General features: G+C 51.8%; 1 protein-coding gene across 5 annotated transcripts in view; it reads right to left on the bottom strand.

Annotated features, from left to right (window-relative positions):
• Window positions 1-22,392, bottom strand: part of HIP1 (huntingtin interacting protein 1) — a 153,141-nt gene that overhangs the window by 67,402 nt on the left and 63,347 nt on the right. Inside the window, exon 1 of one of the 5 annotated variants that reach the window (XM_012742201.3) lies at window positions 14,895-14,999. The exons of the other annotated variants lie outside the window; for them this stretch is intronic. Within the exon in view, the coding sequence (XP_012597655.2) occupies window positions 14,895-14,912 (18 nt within the window). The 5' untranslated portion in view covers window positions 14,913-14,999. Of the gene's footprint in view, window positions 1-14,894; window positions 15,000-22,392 lie in introns of those variants that run through there. 5 annotated transcript variants of the gene reach the window in all.

Raw genomic sequence — 22,392 nt, 5'->3', positions numbered from 1 at the left:
CTCTCTGCGAAGGGGGTGAGTCAGGAAGCCCTTGTCAAATCCCAGCATTGCAAGGCCTGTTGCCTCTCCCTCCCAAACACCCTTCATATCCCCATCTTTTGTTCTATTTCCACAGCAAATGCTCTGCCTAGAGAGCACTGTGGCCAGTGGTTCCCAAACCTGGCTGTGTCTAGACATCACCTGAGAACTCAACCCTGGACCCCTGGTGTCCACACACATGTCCCAGACAGTCCCCTTTGCTCCACCCCAGACTGGACTCATTTGGCCTGGGAAGGGGCCACTGCCTGTGGCACTGCTCATTCTGGGCATGTTCCAGGAGAACATTCTATGTCAGAGGCTAAGAAAAAAACTCAGCTAAGGGAAGAGCAGGAACAAAGAGGGGAAGGAAGAACGAGGGCAAAGACGGAACAATAAAGACGGCGGAAATGTGGAAAATGAAGAGTTCCTCGGCTCAGACGGGCTTACCTTGATTTATGTAAATTTTTTTCTGGAAATACGAATTGACACTAAGGACAAATTAGGAGATTATTATTCGTTTTACAGAAGAAATTGACATCAGACTCCTTTAAATAGCAATCTCTGCTAGTACATTTAAAATAGGATTCAGTTTACAGAAGTGTGATTTATACAAAACCACATCTGTTACATAAAGCTCAGCAGAAAAGCTCTCCTCCCATGAAGTCTTGCTAACTATAGAACCGGCCCCGTACAGATGGTCACCTATTTTCTTCCAAAAGATATCCAGACCTGTGTCAACTATTTCTGCTTTACCTTGATCATGACTAACAGATTCTTAGGGTGGGCCACCCCCATCTCTGCTGGTCTTCCCTAAACTCAGGGAACAACTTCTCTGAATTCTTTTGATAGTCATTCATTCAATCAACACATACATATTTCTAGAAGGCCCATCATGTGCCTGGCATTGCTCTAGGGACACAGCAGTGAACAGAAATGACAAGTCTCTGCCCTCATGGGTTTTATATTTTAGCAGGAGAAAGAGATAGTAAACACATAAATAAAATATATGATAGTCAGGCAGTGAGAGGTGTTATGAAAGAAAAATAAGGCTGAGAATGAGGCGGTGTTATAGCCTTACAAAGGGCCACCGAGGAGGGTTGTACAGAGGTGACGGAGGGACACGGGCTTTAGAGTGATGAGGAGGGAGACCTGGCAGACACCTGGGGGAGAGTTCCCAGCAGAGGAGCAGGAGGTGCCTGTCCTGAGCACACATGGCAGGTACCAGGAACAGCTGGAGGCTGATTGTGGCTAGAGCCCAAGGTCAAGGTTGGGGAAGGCCAAATCCCAGTGGCCACAGTAAGGACTAGCCTTTGTGCAGAGCGTGACAGGGGCCACTGGAACATTTTGAGCAAAGGGGTGACATGGTCTGACCCAGAGTTTCCAAGGATCCCTCTGCTGCTGTGCCAAGAACAGACTATGGGGACAGACTAGCGTGGACGCGAGGACCACAGTGAAGACACTGCTGCGTGAATTCAGGCCACAGATGATGGGGTCACAGACGACAGGGGTAGCAAAGGCGGTGCTGAGACATGGTGGGACTTAGGATTTATTCTGAAGTGGGATTTGCTGATGTCAGGTTGTGGTGTGAGGAAGGAAGGAACCCAGATGACACCATGACTTTGTGCCAGAGCAACGAGAGGGACCGAGCTGCCATTTACAAGGTGGAGAGAACCATGGGAGGAGCAGGTTTGGGGCGGGGGAGGCGGGTGTCTGTTTTGGGACATGTCAAACATGAGGTGCCTGTCAGACATCCCAACGGAGCTACACAGGGGCAGTGGGACGTGCAAACTCTAGGAGGCTCAAGTGCGGGCTAGAGTTACAACCGTGCTGGTCACCAGCACGCAGATGAGATTTAAGGACAGATGAGAGCACCGAGGAGCAAGTGGAGATGAGAAGTCTGAGGACAGCCTGGGGACTCCCCAACATTCAAGAGAGATAGGAGGGAACCAGTGATGTGGACAGAAAAGAGACAGCCCATGAGGTAGGAGGAAGCCAGGGGAGTGTGGTGTCCCCACTTGAGGACACATGTTTCAATGGGGAATGCTCAGGTGTGCTGAAGGTTTTAGACATATTGGGTAGGATGAGAGCTGAAAACTGACCATGGATCAAACACTGTGGTGGTGACCTGCACCACAGCCATGGTGGTCGAATGGAAAGAGTGAGACCCCCATCTGATGGCAGATCCGAGAGAGAAACGGCAGATGTGAGGTGAAGGCAGCAAGAGCTTCGAGGTGGTTCTGCTGTTAAGGGGGCCAGAGAGAGAGGGCAGAGCTGGACGGAGGCAGGGCCAAGGCTGCTTCTTTCAAACGGGGGACACGATTACATGTCAGCATATGTGTGAGGATAGAGGAGAGTCGCCAGGATGGTGGCCTAGTGCATGACCTCACACAGAGTACACAGGTGTGGGTGGGTCACCTAGCTAGCCTTCCCTGGCCTATAGTTCCTTCCCAGGCATCACTTCATTTAACCCTCCAAGCAACACCAGGACTCGTAACTCCACTGAACAGTTGGGAAAACTGAGACTCAGCGTGGTGACATGACTTGCCCAGCTAGTTGTGACACCTGGCTGGCTAGGTGACCCAGCTTGTGAGCAGCAGGCCAGAATCTGAACCAAGATCTCACCCCAGCTCCATCCATCCCAGCTGTATCCTTCCTGGGCTGGGAAGGATGATTCAGGCTCATTTCACTGACAATACACAGGTCAAGGCCAAGCCCTTGGTTTCAGGAACTACAGTCCTTATTCACATACCACCAAAGTGTAGGCCTCACTGGCCTCAGGTTAGAGCCGAAGAAAAGAGAGTGAGTTAGTGAGTGGTACAAGCTCTGGTCACCCTGTGGAGGCCACAGAATGTGCCACTAGGCAGGGGGACGCTCCCTGCTCTGAACCACGGAGTGACAACAAGCTAGCAGGACTTGCTCAACAGTTCTCTGAAGTGGAGAGAGGGGCTGTTGCCAATGCCGGAGATGGATTTCATCATCAGTTGCAAGGATGTGAGGTGACTTTCTCAGAAAGCAAAGCCACTAGCCACTCTCGCTTCTGTCTCAAGGGGTGAAGGATAACCATGAGATTTAGTAGAAATACAAGAGGGCGGGGGTCACCCAGAAGGCCCCAGGCAGGGTAACCCCACCCAGGCCTCCAGGCCTGACTGCCCGCTGGTCTCCCGGCTCCAGGCTCCTGGTGGCCACATCACCAGACCCCTCTCTCTAAAGCACAGCTCCAACCATGTCAGAAACGAGCAGGGCTCATCGCTGCACATGGGGAAACTGCTCCACTCCCTGGCCCGGTGCTCAAAGCGTGGGCATCTGGCCCCCGCTGGCTTCTCCAGCCTGAGAACCTGTTCCTGTCCCTCTTTCCCAAACTGTCCTACATCATGTGGTACTCATGCCTTTGCTTCATGCCATCCTTCTAACCTATATTTACCACTCTCCCCAAACCATCTCCATTTAGCTAACTCCTGTCATTCATTCAGTTATTCACGATTTTATTCATCCACTAAATTCACCCAACAAACACAGACACTCCGTGTCTGTACACAGGTGTACCGAGCAGCTGTGGTCAAGTGCCGAGTTAAGTCAAGCCACAGACGGGTAAGACACAGTCCTGGTTTCAAAGACTGCAGTCTAGACGGGAAGAGAGATGACGGCACTATGTGTACACAGCGTGTGAGAGGAGATGTTGGTGGGTACAGAGTGTATGGAGGCCTGGAGGTTAGGTGGACATCTAACCATGGCTGAAGGGTTGGTGACAGCCACCTGGAGGAAAAACCGCCTAACCAGATGAGAAGCTAGTGTGTAGAAAAGGGGCCAGCAAGGGCATTCGGGCAGAGAGGACAACATGACAAAGGCACAAAGGTGAACAATGCTCAGTGTGGGGGACCGGTGAGCTGCCACTGTTGGTATAGAGTAGAAAAGCAAAGAGGAGGTGTATGGTTTGAATATTTGTGTCCCCTCCAAAATGCATGATGAAACTTAATCCTCATGTGGTGGTAGTAAAAGGTGGGGCCTTTTGGGAAGTAATTAAGTCATGAGAGTGCTATCCTCATGAATGGGACTAACGCCCTTATAAAAGAGGCTCCGGATAGCTGCCTGGCCCTTCCATCTCTCCTGCCATGGGAGGACACAGCAAGAAAATGCCATCTACGGAACAGCCCTTCACCAGACCTGCTGGCGCCGTGGTCTTGGACTTCCTGGCCTCCAGAGCTGTGTGAAATAAATTTCTATTGTTTATAAACTACCCAGTCCAAGGTATTATATTCTGTTATAGCACCAGAAACTGACTAAGACAGGGGCCAGGCCCTGGAGAGCCTAGTTTACAGGGGTATAGGGCAACCGTCCAAGGAACCTTCCCTTGTAACTCACTACCTGGCTCAAAATGCATCAATACAAAGAATTCCTAAAAGCTAAAACCTTAACAGCCAAGTCCTTAAAGTGTAAAGAAGTTAATGGATAATACTCTTAGATGTATGTACAAGGATCTTACCTCAAAGGAAAATGTATTAATAAAGGACGGACTACAGAGAAACAATATATAGCTTCTACTTATCTGGAAATATAGTATAATAACACTTGCTGACATTCACTGAATGCTCGCTATGGGCCAGGCATTGATCTAAGCATTTTATGGACATGCTAACTCGTCTGCCTTCACAACCGCCTGGCATGGAAGGTACCGACTCTCCCCACTATGCAAAGGGGAAAAACCCAGGCCCAGGTGAGTAAAGAGACAGATTTTGAACCCCAGAAACCCATGGCCTTGACCATTAGGATATACCGTTTCTAGATCGACAGCACAGTGAAAGATAACATAAATGTCTACAAAACCATAATGGTATGGGCCCATCTTGTTTAAATATATATATATATTTGACAAGGTATATACGCTTATATTTGGTTGAATCCAATGACAATTTGGCTGTTTTTGATTTATAAGAACAGCACTCTCATATGCTTCGATCTAGCACGTGAGCACACACACGCATACGCAGAAGGCCTGTGACGGTCTACACCGAATTGTTAGGAGTTGTTTGAGACGGTGGGAGAATGCTTGATCTTTATTTTATTCACATCTTTTTATTTTCTGACAAGTAGTTTAACATTTCCCGTGGATTCCCTGTTCCCTCACCGCTGGGCTGATGGTCCCAGCTATGTGACATCAAACCGCACCTGGCGTGCGGGAGCCACGGCCCCGCTCCCTGCAGCATCGGGGCCAACGCGCTCACGGCTGTCTGTCCTCAGGAGCCGCAGTGTGGGTGAAGGGCTGCCATAGAAAGGGCCCAGAACTCAAAAGGAGGAGTCTCCTGCGATTTGACTTCTTTGAGCCTTAACGTCTCCAGCTGGAACACGACAGTGGGAGGCACACTGTTCTGAGAACTGGACGAGATACGAACCAAGGTGCTCGGTCACCCACCCTCATCCCAGCTGATGGTACTGAGTGCAGCTGAGAGGGCCTCCCCCATTGCTGACGGCACCAAATCCACACCCAGGGCGATGCCCTGGGAACCGCCCATTGGACACCTGGCTCTCTTAGTGGAGATCTGTTGGAAACAAGAGGCAGCGTCTTCCCAACATTGTCTACAAAATATGGCAGACATGGATGAGCTTTCAGTGCTCTGGACTGTCCAGCTGCCCCCTGGATCCACAGCTGAGCAGGAGGGTGGAGAGGAGCTTGTGCCCAGGGAAAGCGCCCTGAGGTCTAGACTCCAACTCTCACTGCTGAGCCAGGGTCCACAATTTCAGCCAGACTGTAAGCCAAGAACAGACTATGCACAGGGGTCCCAGAGCTCACTGACAGGCAGGGAAAATCCCCTGCTGGGAATGACCGACCTGCCCCCTTTTCACAATTCTCATCCAAGCATCCCTCGGGCAATGTGGCCATTTCTGCACTCTCCATCTCCTTTCCCCAGGATCACTCACCACCTTCTGACAGTCTATGCAATTTGACCATTTACATTTATTGTTATTATCTCTCCCCACCCCCACCCCAAGGAGCTCAGCTCCACAAGGCAGGGATCTTTGTTCAGTGATGGATCCCAAGTGCTTAGGACAGCACCTGGCATATGGAGGGCACCCTGTAAATCTTTTCCAAATGAATGAATGAATGAATGAAAGATACTCACCTCCCCCACCCCATTTCCTGTACCATTTAGTGGAATTAACCATTCCTATCTCTGAGTTTCTACAGGACTTTCTTTAAATCTCTAATATTGTACTAATCACACTATAATTGTTGTTTCTTTTTTTGAGACAGAGTCTCACTCTGTCACCCCTGCTAGAGTGCATTGGCATCATCATAGTTCACTGCAACCTCAGACTCCTGGGCTCAAGTGATCCTCCTGGCTCAGCCTCCCGAGTAGCTGGGACTACAGGTGATGCCACGATGCCCAGCTAATTTTTTCTATTTTTGGTAGAGATGGGGGTCTCACTCTTGCTCAGGTTGGCCTCGAACTCCTAACCTCAAGTGATCCTCTCACCTTGGCCTCCCAGAGTGCTAGGATTACAGGTGCGAGCCCCCTCACCAGGTGCACCCTATATCATTTATCTCCTCTACCTCTTTGAAGGCAGAAGCCATCAAACTATCATATTCTCTTTTATGTTCTCTGTGCCTAGCATAGGGTCTTAGTGGGTCCTCAGTCTGCTGATTCAGGGGACAATCTTCGCATCTCTACAGGACGCAGGCTGTAACCACTGGAACATCCCTGTCCGGCACTAGGGCTGGTGAGCCGCCAGGAATAGGAGGCAGTGATTTCCTTAGACTTCTTTCCACCCTCAGAGGAATCCAGCAAGAAAAAGCTATTTTAGGTTCCAGAAAACAAGGCTGAATGGAGTGCTCCGAAGAGAGGTTATGAGAGAAAGTTAATGAAACGTTCATCTCAAAAAAACCTTGCGCCAACCCACGGTTTGAGGCTCCCACGCTGATCCTGGGGCCAGCGAGGCCACCTCCAGGCGCGGGGGCCAGAAGGCGGCGTAAACCTGCTGGCCAGCATGGCAGTCCACGCCCGCTGCCAAGTGGGAACAGCCTCACTGACTGGCTCTACTAGAGATCTACGGATTATTTTTAACTCGGGCCTCACACCTGTGCCCACGCCTCCTCTCCGCTCCTCTGGCCCCGCTCCTCACAAACCCACTCAACATTCATTCCCCTGGGCTGTCTGTTCCGGCCCGCCCGGTGCAGAGCTCTCCACTGGAATGTCTTCTCCTTTCGGCGTAGTCTCATCTTTCATTCATTCGGCACCTACTGTGTGCTGTGTTTCCACCCATCATTGCTGCACCGCTTCTTAAAGCACAGCCCTTCCAGGAGTCACTGAGGCATAAACAGATTCGGATGCGACGTCCTGAGACCGGTGCCAGCCCCAGAGAGACGGGGACTGTGCCCAGTCTTCTAGCATAAACCACAGGCAGTTCCTGCGCAAACCCTGGGGTTTCATGACCTTGTGCTTTGAACGTGTCTGGAATGCCCCTACCTTCCTTACCCCTGGGGGGAACTCCTGTTCTGTCCTGCGCTTTTTCAATGACACGCTTCCTCAAGTTGCCCACTTGGAGGTGCAAGGTGAACCCCACTTCCTCTGCGCTGACTGCCCCACTAGACTGAGCTCACGCAGCAGAATGATCCTTTTGAAGGCAGCAATGTTCTACCCTTTCCCTTGGAGTTTTAAGATTTGATTTGTTGCTGAAATGAATGAGCAAAAATATTAACGATTATAGCCATGGCTTACTAAGCCCCTCCCATGTGCCAAGTACTTTAAATAGGCATCTCAACACCCCCGCCAGTCTGCAGACACCCACTCATCTGTGATGGCGCTGGGCACAGTGACGCCAACTCGCCCCCCCATGGTCTTGGAACTGGCGAGTGGTGGCATCAGCACTTGGCCTCTGTGACCCCAAAGCCCAGGCTCAGCACGTAGACCAGTCTCAGGACACAGAAGAGGCTCCACAGTCCTCGTTGCACAGGGGACGGTGCTGTGGCATCCAGCTGGGCTCCTCTTGTACTACTCCCATTTACACATATACCTCCCACCCCCAACCTCTCCTGCCTGCCCCCAGGAACCTCCTCCAAATCAAAGACACATTAAATGCAGGGGAATCTAAAGACATGGGGATTTTTTAAAAAGACCCACAGAGGCCCCAGGGCAGCATGAATTTTGTCTGGCTGCTGGAATCCTTTGGCTCAGGGACACCTGTCAGACCACGTACTTGTCTGGCTTTGGACTGGGACCTCTCTGGGCAAGAAAGGAGACAAAAGTGGAAAGGAAACAGCCCCTGGATGTGTGCTTCAAGAAATCTTGCCACAGGGGTGGCTCTAATTCCAACTACTCTGGAGGCTGAAGAGGGAAGATCGCTTGAGGCCAGGTATTTGAGACCAGCCTGGGCACCACAGCAAGACCCCATCTCTAAAAAAAAAATTTAAATAATTATCCAGAAGTTGTGGCACATGCCTATAGTCCCAGCTACTCAGGAGGCTGAGGTGGGAGGATTGCTTGAGCCCAGAAGTTCGAGGGTGCAGTGAGCTATGATTGTGTCACTTCACTGCAGCCTCGGTGATAGCAAAACCCTGTCTCTAAAACAATAAATAAATAAAAGTAAAAAATCACCCAGCTGTGTGGGGTAGGGAGAGAAGGGAGTAGTGGAAAGACAGCAGGGGGCTGGGCAATGGTTGGGCTGTCTTTAAAACCCACATTTGCCTCTGAACTTAGCCCCTGACTGACAGCGTGACTTAGAGGGACCTCGGAGGCCAAATCCTCCTAGGTGAAGCAGGGACACTAAATCCTCCTTCTCACAGCTGTTGTGATGGAGAAAATAATCCAGGTGAGATTGTTATGTCAACCACAAATGTCTATTAACGTGTTGTCGCACTTAATGCACTTTAAGGAAATCTCTGTCTCTCCCTCAACTGCGTGAGCCTTTGGGACAGACACAGACTTAGCCGTGCTCAGCTCGGGATCTCCAACATCCTAGCATCCTCACCCGGGGGCCCACGTGTAAAGGGGGGATTCATCTTGGTAGGACAAAATCTTAGTGAGCAGTGACAACAACAGACAGTAGTCGCTGTAAGCCAGAAACTCATTTCTCCTAAGCATGTTTAAAGAAGTAAACAACAGATTTCCTTCCTCACTGGCACCTGGCTGAGACCAGTGTCATCTATGATCCCCGGCCTTCCTGCAGCAGCTTGTTAGGGAAGGTGCCTGATCCGTGGCTCTGCCGAGTTTTAGAAACTGTGGTGTGTGTCCCACACAGCCGGGACACTCGGACTCACTTCTCTGGAACTGCTGCCTTTGCCAGCCCCCCTAGACCTCAGCCATGGAACCCACACGTCTCTGCAGACTGTTCCCAAAGCCCAAGTACTGAGCCAGGGTCTCCAGGTGTAAGGTCTGGGGGGCTGAGGCCACTCCAGAAGGCCATCTCTCCTCCAGGAGCCCTGGGAGGCTCCAGCTGGCAGGGAGGCTCTCTCCTTCCTCAAGGAGTTGATGGTACCATAGGATCATTCTGTGTGGGGAAGTCCTGTCCAGCCAAAATCTGCCTCCTCTTCAAAACAAATCCCACATTCCAGAGCCACATGGAATATAGAAACTACCTCTTCGTCCCCACAGTCCCTCGGCAAGTCAAAGACAACGACTGGTCCATGCCATCTTCTCTCATAGGGGCTGAAACACTCATTTTACGAGGGTGACATCCTTCTTGCCCTCTTCCACCATTCTCTAGGTCAGAGGTTTCAAATCTTTTATTACTCTGACTACTACAGTTTGAATGTTTTTGTCCCCTCCAAAATTCATGTTGAAACTTAACCCACATGGCAACGGTATTAAGAGGTGTGGCCTTTGGGAGGTTAAGTCATGAGGGCTCTCCCCTCACGAATGGCATTAGCACCCTCATAAAAGGGCTTGGGGTTAAAGGGGACACTCCTGCCCTTCTGTCCTCTGCCACGTGAGGACACAGTGTTCCTTTTCTCCAGAGGATGCAGCAACGAGGCACCACCTTGGAAGCAGAGACTGGGCCCTCGCCAAACACCAAACTTGCTGGCACCTTGGATCTTGGACTCCCAGCCTCCAGAACTGTGAGGAATAAATTTCTGTTGTATGTATGTATACAGCTAAAACCAGTTGCATGAACTGATGCTTACCTTCTTACATGGAATACACCTGGATGTTTTCTAATCTAGTTCACTTTTTTTTTTTTCTCAAATGGGGTCTTGCTATTTCACCCAGGCTAGTCTTGAATTGCTGGTTTCAAGCAACCCTTCTGCCTCAGCCTCCCGAGTAGCTGGGATTACAGGCGTGAGCCACCGCCCGGCTTGTTCACTCTTTCAAATGTTGGCTGCAAACTACTAAACAGATTTTGTGACCCAGACCTGAAAACACTGCTCTGGTTTGCCTCGCCAGTCATCTGTCTCCTGCTGCTCAGCTGAAACTGCTGACTTAGCTCAGACCCTAGATAGGAGGATGTCCTCCTTCCTCGCAGCTGCTGGCTGATGTGGGCCACGAGGAGGGACCTTGGCGTCACTCAGCACAGGGATCTCCCCAGCTGGGCTTTAACTCCTACCCCACGCCTCCTCCAACCTGGCAGACACACGCACACCAGCAGCGACAGCAGGCTGACCACGAATTCTTTCTGCTCCACCAGTAATGTCATTTACTCAGAACTCCTGAAAAACCTTTTCTCCACCTCTCCCATCTTCCTGCTGGCTAAGTCAGGTGTCCTATGTTTGAAGAGGCTTCGAGATGAAGAAACCCCTGAGTTGTAAAAACAGCTCCATGTGTAATTTACAAGGTATGTGGTCCACACATAGACAGATGCTAATCCCCCTCCCTGGATCTTCTCCCCTAGGGCACCCAGAGGCCCAAGGCCACCACTCCTGGCTCATCTTTTGGGATTCGCTTGTGTCCATTCTAGAAACTAGTCACTAAATCTTTTTCTTTACCATTTGATTTATTTTGTGAGCACAATGTGTATCTTGGCTATCAGGAAAACTGGGCACAAGTTCCACCCTTTGTATGGGATCCTGGACGTCACTTTTCTGAACTTCAGTTTTCTCATTTGTAAAATGTGGCTGATTATTTCTGCCCTTCCTTCCTCCCAGGGTTATGGCGAGAACAGGTGTGAAAATGCTTTGTACACTGTAAAACGCCATGCAAATGTACATTGTTATATGAACTGTATGTTCTTTGGTAAGAACTGATAGTGTTGACCAATTACAGTTACTGTGTATTGTCTATGTTCATTGAAGGCACAGATGCCACCGTCAAGCCCTAAAAGGCATCTGTACTTTATCCCTGAGTGCGGGGTAAACCAGCTCTCCCTTGGGCGGATTTCTGAGGTCATCAAAAATTCATCGGTCGCAGCAGCTGGTGAATCCACTGTCTCCGGTCATTTGTCCCCTCACTCAGAGAGAAAACTAGGCCTGGGGGAGTTGGTCCCAAGAGCAGTCAACTGAAATACAGTCCGTGCTCAGCTCTCAGGCCAATCAAGAAATTAAAGGGTGTGGAGGGAATCAGAGTCACTGTAGGACCAGATCATTATCAGAACAGCCACCACGTATGGAGGACTTACTACTCCAGGCCCTATGCCTTAAAAAAATTATTTCGGCTGGGCTTGGTGGCATATACCTATAATCCCAGCACTTTGGGAGGCCAAAGCAGGAGGATCCCTTGAGCCCAGGAACTGGAGGCAGCAGCAAGCTATGATGATGCCACTGCATTCTAGCCCAGGTGACAAAGCGAGATCTTGTCTCAAAAAAAAAAAAAAAAAAAATTCCATCCTCATGTTGCAGGTGAGGCTAAAAGATTAAGTAAGAAAGTTGCTTAAAATCACATAGAAAGTTGGGTGAACTCTAATCTGCTTTTTCTCATTCAATGATAAGAGAAATCCCCAAGGCTGATGTTGGCCTGTGTCAAGGATGTGGCTGGAGCTGGGTCTGAGGTGCACCCTGCAGCCAAAGCCCCACAGTGAGGACTTCAAATCAGAGCTGGGGATTTAATGGTCAGAACAGAAAGCAACTTCGGCCCTCTGCAGGGATGGGAAGCGGGCGCCAATTCCCCAGAGTGGGTAAGGTTCTTCTTGCCACACAGTCCAGGGTCTGTGCTCGTTACAAAGAGCTGAGGACAATTGTTCCTGGGCTGGGCGCTTGGCTGCTCAATGATTAATGAGAATCTAATATCACTTTTGTTTGGACCCCAAGCTAGAAGACGGAAGAGGCAATACATGTACCTCTCCACTGCTCAAAATTCTCCAGAGGTCACCCAGGGCCTACAGGCCAGGGCTGGAGCACCTTGGCTGGCATTCAAGGCCTTCCTGGTTAGGCCCCAGCCATCCTGACATTTCCTGATCTCAAACCTTCGCACCAGCCAAATGTCCTCAGCCTCACCCAATGGGCTCGCCCACTCCTCTTCCTGCGATTTTCCCAACAGGCAATGCCAACTCCACCCAGCCTTCAAGAGCCAACATAGGTCTTGCCCTCCATCTGAACTTTGCAGTCTGGTCCCTTCTCAGACCTGCATGGCCCTCAGAGCTGAGGCCCTCTGATTGTGGCCTGCAGGGGTCAGGCTGATCATTGAGTTGGTTTGTATTTCTTTAGACCAGGCATCCTCAAACTATGGCCCGCGGGCCACATGCGGGTGTTTCTGCCCATTTGTTTTTTTACTTCAAAATAAGATATGTACAGTGTGCATAGGAATTTGTTCATAGTTTTTTTAAAACTATAGTCCGGCCCTCCAACGGTCTGGGGGACAGTGAACTGGCCTCCTGTTTAAAAAGTTTGAGGACCCCTGCTTTAGACCCCTCACTTAAAAGACAAATGCCCTGAGGCACAGAGAGGCCTTCAGTTATGTTTCTGTGTGTCCTTTAACCAGCACTTGCTATAGAAATGATAGGAATTAAATAAATGGTTGAAGTAATGAGGGATAGATGGACAGAGGTCCCTGAATCCTATAAGACTGTCCCCACAGGCCGGGCTCTGCAGGGAACCGGAGTGCAGGGCCAGAGTGAAGCTCAGGGGTGATTTGGTTCACTGGCCATTGGACTAGAGCTTCAGGTCCCCCAGCCCCAATGACAGCCCGGACAGGTGACTTTCTGGTCTTGCTCAGACACCTCTAGGGAAGGGCTATGCTATGCTCAGTTTTCCACATCTCCAACCCCACAGCCGCAGAGGATTTTTTTTTTTTTTGAGACAGGGTCCCACTCTGTCACTTGGACTAGAGTATAGTTGTGTCATCACAGCTCACTGCAACCTCAAACTCCTGGGCTCAAGCAATCCTCCTGCCTTAGCCTCCCAAGTAGCTGGGACTACAGGCACACGCCACCACGCCTGGCTAATTTTTTTATTTTTTATAGAGATGAGATCTTGCTCTTGCTCAGGCTGGTCTCAAACTCCTGGCCTCATGCAATCTTCCCACCTGAGCCTCCAAAGTACTAGGATTATAGGCATGAGCCACCTCTGCCTGGCTTGCAGAGGATTTTTTTGAGAGGGAGTTCTAAAAGCCGCCAACCAAAGAAAACAAGCATTCATGGTATACAAACAGGGAATGGTGGTGGAGCCACTCAGCATTGCCCAAGCACGGACAGGTATGTCTCATATCAAGGTGGGAGCCCGGGAGGCCCCCCCAACCCCAGAGGTAGCGCTCAGTCAGTTTAAGACTGGGTCAGGCCATAGGAAAAGACCTCTCACCTGTCATCTGCCCCCCATCCCATTGTCCCCTAGCCAAGACAGAGTGCCAAAGGCCAGAATGGGCAAAGAATATACCTGACTTCTCCATAGGGATGGTTGCTCAAAAGGACACCTTCTGGGGAAAACTAGCCAATCCTGTATAAGATGAACTCAAATTCCTGTAGCTTCTCATCTCTAAGGTATAGGCAGACCCAGACCCTCTGCCCCCCCCACACACACACAGCTCCTTTCCTGGGAAACCCCGCTCCCCCCAAGTATAGACCAGACTCACACACAGCCCCCTAAAGACTGCAAGGCGGGGAGGGGGGGTACTGCAGATGGTCCCTGGTCTGGAATCAGTCAAGGTGGTTGTGATCTCATCAACACCCTTAAATTTGCTTTCCAAGAGGGAGCCAATGGAGACCCCTAGGAAAACCTGCAGTTTCCAGGTCTCCAAGCGCTCCTGAGTCCCCCTCCCTTCAGAATCCCCCAAATCACATCCTGCTGCCCGCTGAGGATTATTCCTTGGTCTCAGTCAATGAACAACGATTTCTCCAGCCCCCGTGGTGCTGAGGTGGAGGGCTACTCTGGGGGAGGGCACAGACCCCTCCAGGGAAGCCCATCACTAAGGGAAATGGGGAGGCAGATGCTTAAGAAGCCAAGGTGTTTGCTGCTCCCCAGGCCCCCTGAAGCTGGGGTTCACAAGTGATCAATCCCGAACATCCCCCCACCATGCCAAGATTTCCATTGCTGCCCCCTCACTTTCTAGGATGGTTAGAACCTGAGCTTCTTACTGTCCTCCCAGGGCCACCCACCTGTGCCTCCCTGCCGCTGGCTCAGCCCCACAAATCTTCCCATAGATCTCAAGAAGGTGTGCGGGTGGGGGGCTCTGGAGGGAATAGGACAAGCCCTTCCCGCAGCCGCGTCCTCGCTCCACCAGGCAGGGTTCCCAGTTTTGGGGAGGCGAGCCCGACAGCCCTCTCCCTGGAGTCTGGCGAGATCTCCCGGGCAGCCCTGGCGGCAGCGCGGCGGGAAACCCGGAGCCCATCCCGGCCGGCCAGCCGCCTCCAGAATCCTGGCCCGGCTCCCTCCTCCAGCACGCCTGGAGTTGGGGCCAACAGGCAGGATCAACAATCCAGAAACTTTCAATGGATCACGCCGACGGGGAGGAGGAGAGGGACGGGAGACGGGGGTGGGGTGGGAGCGGGGGGAGGCTCCGGGCAGAGCCCCTTCTCTCACTTACCATCTTGCTCACATCCATGACCGAGGCTGCAGGGCACCCCCCACCCCTCGAGATCCCGCTTCCCCCAGAGCTGCTCCCGGCTAATTCCGCCCCGAGGGTGCCATGCTGCGGGGAGGGCGGCCGGCGGGGCCCCCGCGGACCGGGGCAGGCGGCGGCGGCGGCGGCGGCACGGAGGCTGGACCGGAGAAAGGAAGGGGAGGGGGAGGGGAGGCGGCGAGGGGGAGGGGAGGGGGCCGGGCGCGGAGCCGCAGCGCGCGCCGGGGGCGGGGGAGGCGCGGCCCCGCGGGCAGACGGACGCGCCCGAGCCCGGGGGCCGGGAACCCCCGCAGTCAGCTGGCGGGGGCGCGGGGGGCGTGTTCCGGGGCGGGAGCCCGCGGCCCGAGGCGCACGGCGAGGGTGTGATTTGAATAACAAAAGGTCGCTTCTCCCCGGGCCCGGGCGGCTGCGATCGCCGAGCGGGGAGCGCGAGGCCGCCGGCCCGCCAGGAAGTGAGTGTGCGAGTGTGTGTGTGAGTGTGTGTGGTGTGCGTCCCCCCGCGTGTCCCCCCTCCGTGTGCCTGTGCGCGTGTGCGCGCGCGTGTTTCGGCGGCGGGATCAGTGGGACTCAGGAAGCGAGCGGGGGAGGCGGCTGGAAAGGAGGGGGAGGTGGGGGCGCCCGGAGCAGACATTCCAGTGGGGGCAGGGGGTCCGCCGGCCCCTCCCCACTTGGCTTCGCTGGACAAAGGGGGAATTCAGAGCCAGTTGTTCGCCTCCTGCGGCTAATCCGGAGGGGCCTCTCAAATGAGTCTGGGGTCTCCAAACAAATGGGCAAATGGAAGGAAGTGGAACAGGTATCCCCTGGACCGCCCTTTCCCCCCTTCCCGCCCCCAAGGGAGCCGCAGTCGGCCCTTCCGGAGTGAGGGAAATGGGCTCGGTGGTTTGGAAGCGATGTCTGCCTCGAGCCGGGAGCTCCTTTCTCTCAGGTCTCCCATTCCTCATTGGAAGCCCATTTGGCCCCCAGGGGAAAGAGAGGCAAACATCCCTCTCTGCGGGAGACACAGCTGGTGGCCAGAAAAGGGCGCTTGGCAAATGCTCCTTTGGGGCAAGCTCTCCGGAAACAGCCTGGCCTTCCAAGCCCAGGGTTTCCACCTGGGCTGTGCCCCTAACTCAGGTGAGCAGTAAGGTTTGGGGTGCAGCAGAGTCAGCAGGGACCTGAGAGTCCTCTTAGACTGACACCACTTTACACAGAGAGGAAACTGAGGCCCAGAGAAGGAGAGTGACATATCCCAGGTCACACACCTGGCAGGGACTGGGGGCAGGGGAGACCTCAATAAGGACAGCATGGCCGAAGCCCAAAAAAGCTTCCCATGCTGCCATGGGGCAGCTCTGCAGTGGGGGTTTAAAAATCCTTCAAAGAACAGGGAAGGGACCCACCCACCTGAAGGGATGGAGGGGGCAGCTTGGGGCAAGTCTCCTTCCCTGGCCCCGGGCATGCTTGGCTGATGAGGACAGCCTCTTCCCTCCATATCTGAGTTCTTACCTGTGAAATTGGGACTATTTCTCTGCCCGCCTCCAGGGGGAAAGTGAGAATACCACGATATAAAGCTGATATAAAGCTGATAGAGGCCAGGCGCGGTGGCTCACGCCTGTAATCCTAGCACTCTGGGAGGCCGAGGCGGGCGGATCGCTCAAGGTCAGGAGTTCGAAACCAGCCTGAGCGAGACCCCGTCTCTACCAAAACTAGAAAGAAATTAATTGACCAACTAAAATATATATATACAAAAAATTAGCCGGGCATGGTGGCACATGCCTGTAGTCCCAGCTACTCAGGAGGCTGAGGCAGTAGGATCGCTGAGCCCAGGAGTTTGAGGTTGCTGTGAGCCAGGCTGACGCCATGGCACTCACTCTAGCCTGGGCAACAAAGTGAGACTCTGTCTCAAAAAAAAAAAAAAAAGCTGATAGAAAGGCAGAATAAGGTTCTCACAGTCATGGGCATTTGTGTGTCATGGCTCTGTCTGGAGCCTGGTCAAGGGTCCCTGGGCTGCAGGTAAGGGATCACTGGGCCCTGGTCTCTCTGTCTCACCCAAGTCTGGACTGGAGACTGCAGACTGAGTTGCTGGGCTGTCTATCCCCCACCCAGGGCCACCCCTGGCAAGCCCAGCTCTTCCTGCGCTGTACCCCAGCCAGCAAGATCAGGTAGGCTGTTCCAGTCTATTCTGGTGTGCTGGGCTCCTCCACCAACCCACACCCACTAGAGTGAACCCCAACGCAGTGCAGCAGGAGGCAGGAGAGGAGCTGCCACTGTGCTTCCTCATCTTCCATCACGGACACACAAGGGAGATCAGGGTGACATGGACCGGCAGGAGTAATCCAACACAGAAATGAATTTTGGATTAACTGCTCCTTGATTAAATGGACCCACTATATATATATATATATATATAATTTTTTTAAGAGATAGGTTTTATATGTTTATTTATTATTATTATTTTTTGAGACAGTCTCGCTTTGTTGCCCAGGCTAGAGTGAGTGCCATGGCGTCAGCTTAGCTCACAGCAACCTCAAACTCCTGGGCTCAAGCAATCCTACTGCCTCAGCCTCCTAAGTAACTGGGGCTACAGGCATGCGCCACCATGCCCGGCTAATTTTTTCTATATGTATTAGCTGGCCAATTAATTTCTTTCTATTTATAGTAGAGACCGGGTCTCACTCTTGCTCAGGCTGGTTTTGAATTCCTGACCTTGAGCAATCCACCTGCCTCGGCCTCCCAGAGTGCTAGGATTACAGGTGTGAGCCACCACGCCTGGCCCAGTTTTATGTGTTTTAAAAAATGTTATGGACCCTTAGGTCTGGGGTTGATCAATAATAGATCAAGATTTCCCACTAGATCTTGTACATTACCTGGCAAAGCCCATTTTCTCACCTATAGTGACACCCACCACCCAGGTGGATGGTGAAGTCAAAAGAAAGTACCTTCCCAAACCCTAGCTTGCAGTAGGCTAAATGATGTCCCCCAAAGCTATCCCTGCAACCTGAAATGCTACCTAATGTGGCAAAGACTTTGCAGATTAAGTTAAGGACCCTGAGATGGGCAGGTGATGCTGGATTATCTGTGTAGGCCTCAGTGCAATCACATGTGTCCTTATAAGAGGTAAAGGTGACACACACACACAGAGGTGTCAAGGCAATGTGCCACAGAGGCAGACATTGGGGTGATGCGGCCACAAGCCAAAGAATGCCGGCGGCCACCAGAAACCTGAAAAAGCAAGGAATGGATCCTACACTAGGATCTCAGGAACAACTGCAGCACTGTCAACACCTTTGATTTCGGCCCAGTGACACTGATTTTGGACTTTGAGCCTCTAGAACTGTGAGGCAGCACTGTTCTGTTCGTCTAGCCTTCCACATTTGTAGTAATTTGTTACTCAATTAAACTCTATTAAATTTAATTTGTCTAAGCTCTTTCTTTTAACATTTGTTACAGCTGCCACAGGAAATGAATACTCTGTGCAAAGGTCAGTGAATGCCGGTGTCCCAGCTCCAGACGGCTGCCTCAGAGCTGTCCCCTCTATAGAACTGACTCCCTTCCTCGGGAGCTGCCCGGGTGACGGCCAGAACAAGCCTCCTCTCCTGCTCCATTTAGGGGGCTCCTCTGCCAGCAGCCCCTGGAAACAAGCACGTGCCCGCATGTAAGCATGTGTATGCATGTGTACACATGTACACACACAGGGAACCAGCAAACAGCTTCTTAAAAAAGGTTGGGCTCCTCTGCCTTGATTAACCTATCACCTGCTAGGCCCACCGAGCACACAAACATCTTTGGGTGCCTGGCTTTCCTGCAACACCTCTTGGGCAGATAGGTTCAGACTCTGAGAAGAGGTGACAGGAGGGGCCTGCTAGGCCCTCCTCGTGCCAGTGCGGTGCTGCCATGATGCAGCCAGTAGTACCAGGCCACTGAGGACAGACATGACTAGCTGTGTGGCTGTGGTGAGATGAAATCTGAAATAAGCATGGTCACTGTGAGGCTTTGTGCCACCTGGCTCAGTCTGGGGGAGCCTCTTTGGAACATACTAGGCAGAAGAACAGTAGATCCAGAAACAAGAACACCGTGGACCTCAGGCTGCTACTGTGTCCTATGTCCATCAGCCCCAGGCCACTGTACCCAACCACCTCCTGGATGTCTCTACCTGGGGGGTCTTGGTCTCACAGGCATCTCATACTCAAGTTCAAAAATAATTTTTTCTTTTCCTTCTATTTTTACCATCTGTTTCTTCTCTTTTCTGTCTCAACTCAAGAATGGTTCCACCTCCACTTAGCTGCTCAAGCTAGAAACTTCCAAGTCAGCCTTAATTCCTCCATTGTCAGTCCCCCACCCCACCCAGTCTAACCAGGTCCCAGGTCCCAGCAATTCCTCCTTGCAAACAGCTTCCAACCTATGTCTTCCCTCCCAATACCAAATGCTCCTGCCCTGGACAAGACCTTCAGCAACAGCCTCTTGCTAGGCTCTCTGCCTCCCATCTCCTGTCTAACTGATGGCGCATACGTCTAACTGTGACTCCCCCCCACTCACCCCAAATGGAAAAAAAAACAAAAAACCTTCCATGGTTCATTTCATGGTACTCAAGGTCCTAAATACTATGGCCTCATCTCCCTTCACTCTAGTCTACCTTCTCGCATCCTCCCACCCCTCAGACTGCTCACCTGTGCTCAGGATGGTCCTGGAATGCCCTTCCCACTCCCTCAGCTTGGAAGGTTCTTTCTCATTCTTCAGGACTCACTTCAAATGTCAATTCCCACCCCCACTCAGTGAAGCCATCCCCGACCCATCTAGACATAGCTGGCTACTCAGGAGTCCTTTTCCATGACGTACAGCCCTTGGGCACAGTCTACATGGCTCTGGGACAGGACCATCTGTGCCCTGGGCTCCCCCGCTCACCAGTGAGCACACTCACTGGCCTTTGGATCCAGAATGCCCTGCCCAGAACTTCCCTGTCCCAGGGCTCTCTTCATCCTGCATTCCACACCTATGTCACCGCTCCAGGTTTAACATCAGCTAAAAAGTACAGAACAGCCCCAGAAAGCTCCTGGACATGATCCTTACAGAGCACGCGGTGGACGCATCTTAGCAGAGGCTGACACCTACTGGTGAGTCGTTGTTCTGCAGCCTAGCCCTACAAATACCACACTGGTCATTCTCACGGACAGTAATGGTAATTACTCCCTAATTGTGACTACATTGAGTGCAGCTTCCCTGAGTGATTTGCACAACTTCCCAGAGACCTGTGATTCCAATGCAGGGCCTGCTAGCTCACCTGCTGCTGTGATAGGCTTTGTGGGTACGCAAGGATAGGCCCTAGAAACCACTGCCCTTAAGTAGTTCAAACATTTCCCCTGGACATAGTTTTCATAACACGTTAAACAAGCCTATGTTTTAGAGACACCTAGCATTATCCCAGGGATCCCGAAGTATGAAACTGAATTTAAAATAAATATTGACTATAAAACACCAGGTAGAGAAAAAAAAAAAAAATACTGCCGCTTAGGCAGGAAGCTGCAGCAATGAACAGAACAAGATGCCTGGGCCTGACTGAGAAATCCCCAGGCCAAAGGGAAATGACACGAAAACAGGCAGAGACTGCAGACGGGAAGCCCCAGAGTTAAGAAAGTGCTAGAAAGGAGAGCGAACTGCTAGGTAGGTAGGTTACAAATGGGTTCGGCTTCCATGTCAACATTTTCTTAGCCAAAACCTTTCATATCCAACCACTGGGAAATCTTCCTCTTGACCTTTTGGAGTGTATCTTCAATTTTATATGGAATCCTAGTTATTTGTTTTTAATATGCAAAATTCATTTTATATACCTCTCAGAAATATGTTAGTGACATGGTGACAATGAAATGTGAAGCTGAGCAACTCTCTTGGGGAAGCCCCAGGCTGGCCAGGGCATTTGGTGGCACACAATTTCCCCACCCAGACATTTCTGCTGCATCCTGGATCTCCGTGGACACACGCTGTGAAACACAGATTCGGCTTTCTGAGTTGTCCTCGCTGTCCCTAGCTCACCCTTTGCAATCCTGCAGGGCCGGGTTGTCACCAGCTTAACTCATCTGATCAGAGTCCTGAGCTGACACCAAAGGCAGCTGCTGGGCCTGCAGGAGCCCTCGGTTCCCCTGTTGACTGGCTGCAAGCCTGCCTCTTTGCCTAGGCCAGCCACGTGTGTTGATGTTCCCATGACAGACTCAACCGAAGCAGGGGTGGCAATTTCCATAAATCTCCATTATCAACACTGAAGGCAGTGCCACCCAAATCCCAGCAAGGGCCACTTAATAAAGATCTAGTTGTTGGCCAGGTGCGGTGGCTCATGCCTGTAATCCTAGCACTCTGGGAGGCCGAGGCAGGAGGATTGCTTGAGCTCAGGAGTTCGAGACCAGCCTGAGCAAGAGCAAGACCCCATCTCTACTAAAAATAGAAAGAAATTAGCCAAACAACTAAAAATGGAAAAAATTAGCTGGGCATGGTGGCACATGCCTGTAGTCCCAGCTACTCGGGAGGCTGAGGCAGAAGGATTGCTTGAGCCCAGGAATTTGAGGTTGCTGTGAGTTAGGCTGATGCCACAGCACTCTAGCACAGGCAACAAAGCAAGACTCTGTCTCAAAAAAAAAAAAAAAAAAAAAAGGATCTAGTTGCTGAAGTATGAACACAATGATTGCATAGTCGAGCCTGCATTGAACCCAATAAACACCATGTAGTATTTTGCTGACCACATGGGCCACAGGAGCAAGGCACTCACCTGCAACTTGCCAGGGACCAAGCCAGATGCTCCACCCATGCTGTCCTGTCTGGTCCTCCCAGCAATACTCACAGATGTGGACACTGAGCTACAGAGAAATTGATGACCTGCCCAAGGTCTCAGGAAGTAACTACTACCAGTCATCTGTCTGCATATTCCTCCCTCCCCGCTCCCATATCTACTGTCCACCTTCCCCAGGGGTCAGCTCAGCATGGGAAGGGCTCAGATCACTTTCAGCAGACAGTCTGTCAGCCCTTTTAAGAGCAAGGCCATCAGCTGGGACAGGTTGCCCTAGGGCACTCACTCTCTAGGCACCAGCTAGGGATGTCAGAGCTGCCCCTGGGGAACCTTGAGAGCTGCAGCATACATGAGTGATGTGATGAGGCCTGAAGTGCCACTTAGAGCTGGGGAAGGTCAAGTGCTTTACAGTCCTCAGGCCCCTTCCAGGACCAAGGTCAATCCACGGGGCATAGCCAGGGGCCCAGGGGTGCAGCCCACTACATAAAGTACCTGGAAATGCACCCTCCTGGTCCAGGAAAGGGTGGGGGTCTCCTAGGAGGTAGGGCCAAGAGGTCCCAAGTCCCCCTGTCACTATGGCACTGACACAAGTGGGCATAAGCCCATGTGACTTAACTTCCATTTTATTATCTATGAACCTGAAAATCTAGGATACTGTTTCTAGTCCTGCCTGCCAGGGGTTGCCTTTGGGATTTCAGCTGCTACAGCTGCTGA

This window comes from Microcebus murinus, chromosome 19 (assembly GCF_040939455.1).
Source record: "Microcebus murinus isolate Inina chromosome 19, M.murinus_Inina_mat1.0, whole genome shotgun sequence".
Taxonomy (NCBI): domain Eukaryota; kingdom Metazoa; phylum Chordata; class Mammalia; order Primates; family Cheirogaleidae; genus Microcebus; species Microcebus murinus.
This window is presented reverse-complemented; position numbering and strand designations above follow the sequence as displayed.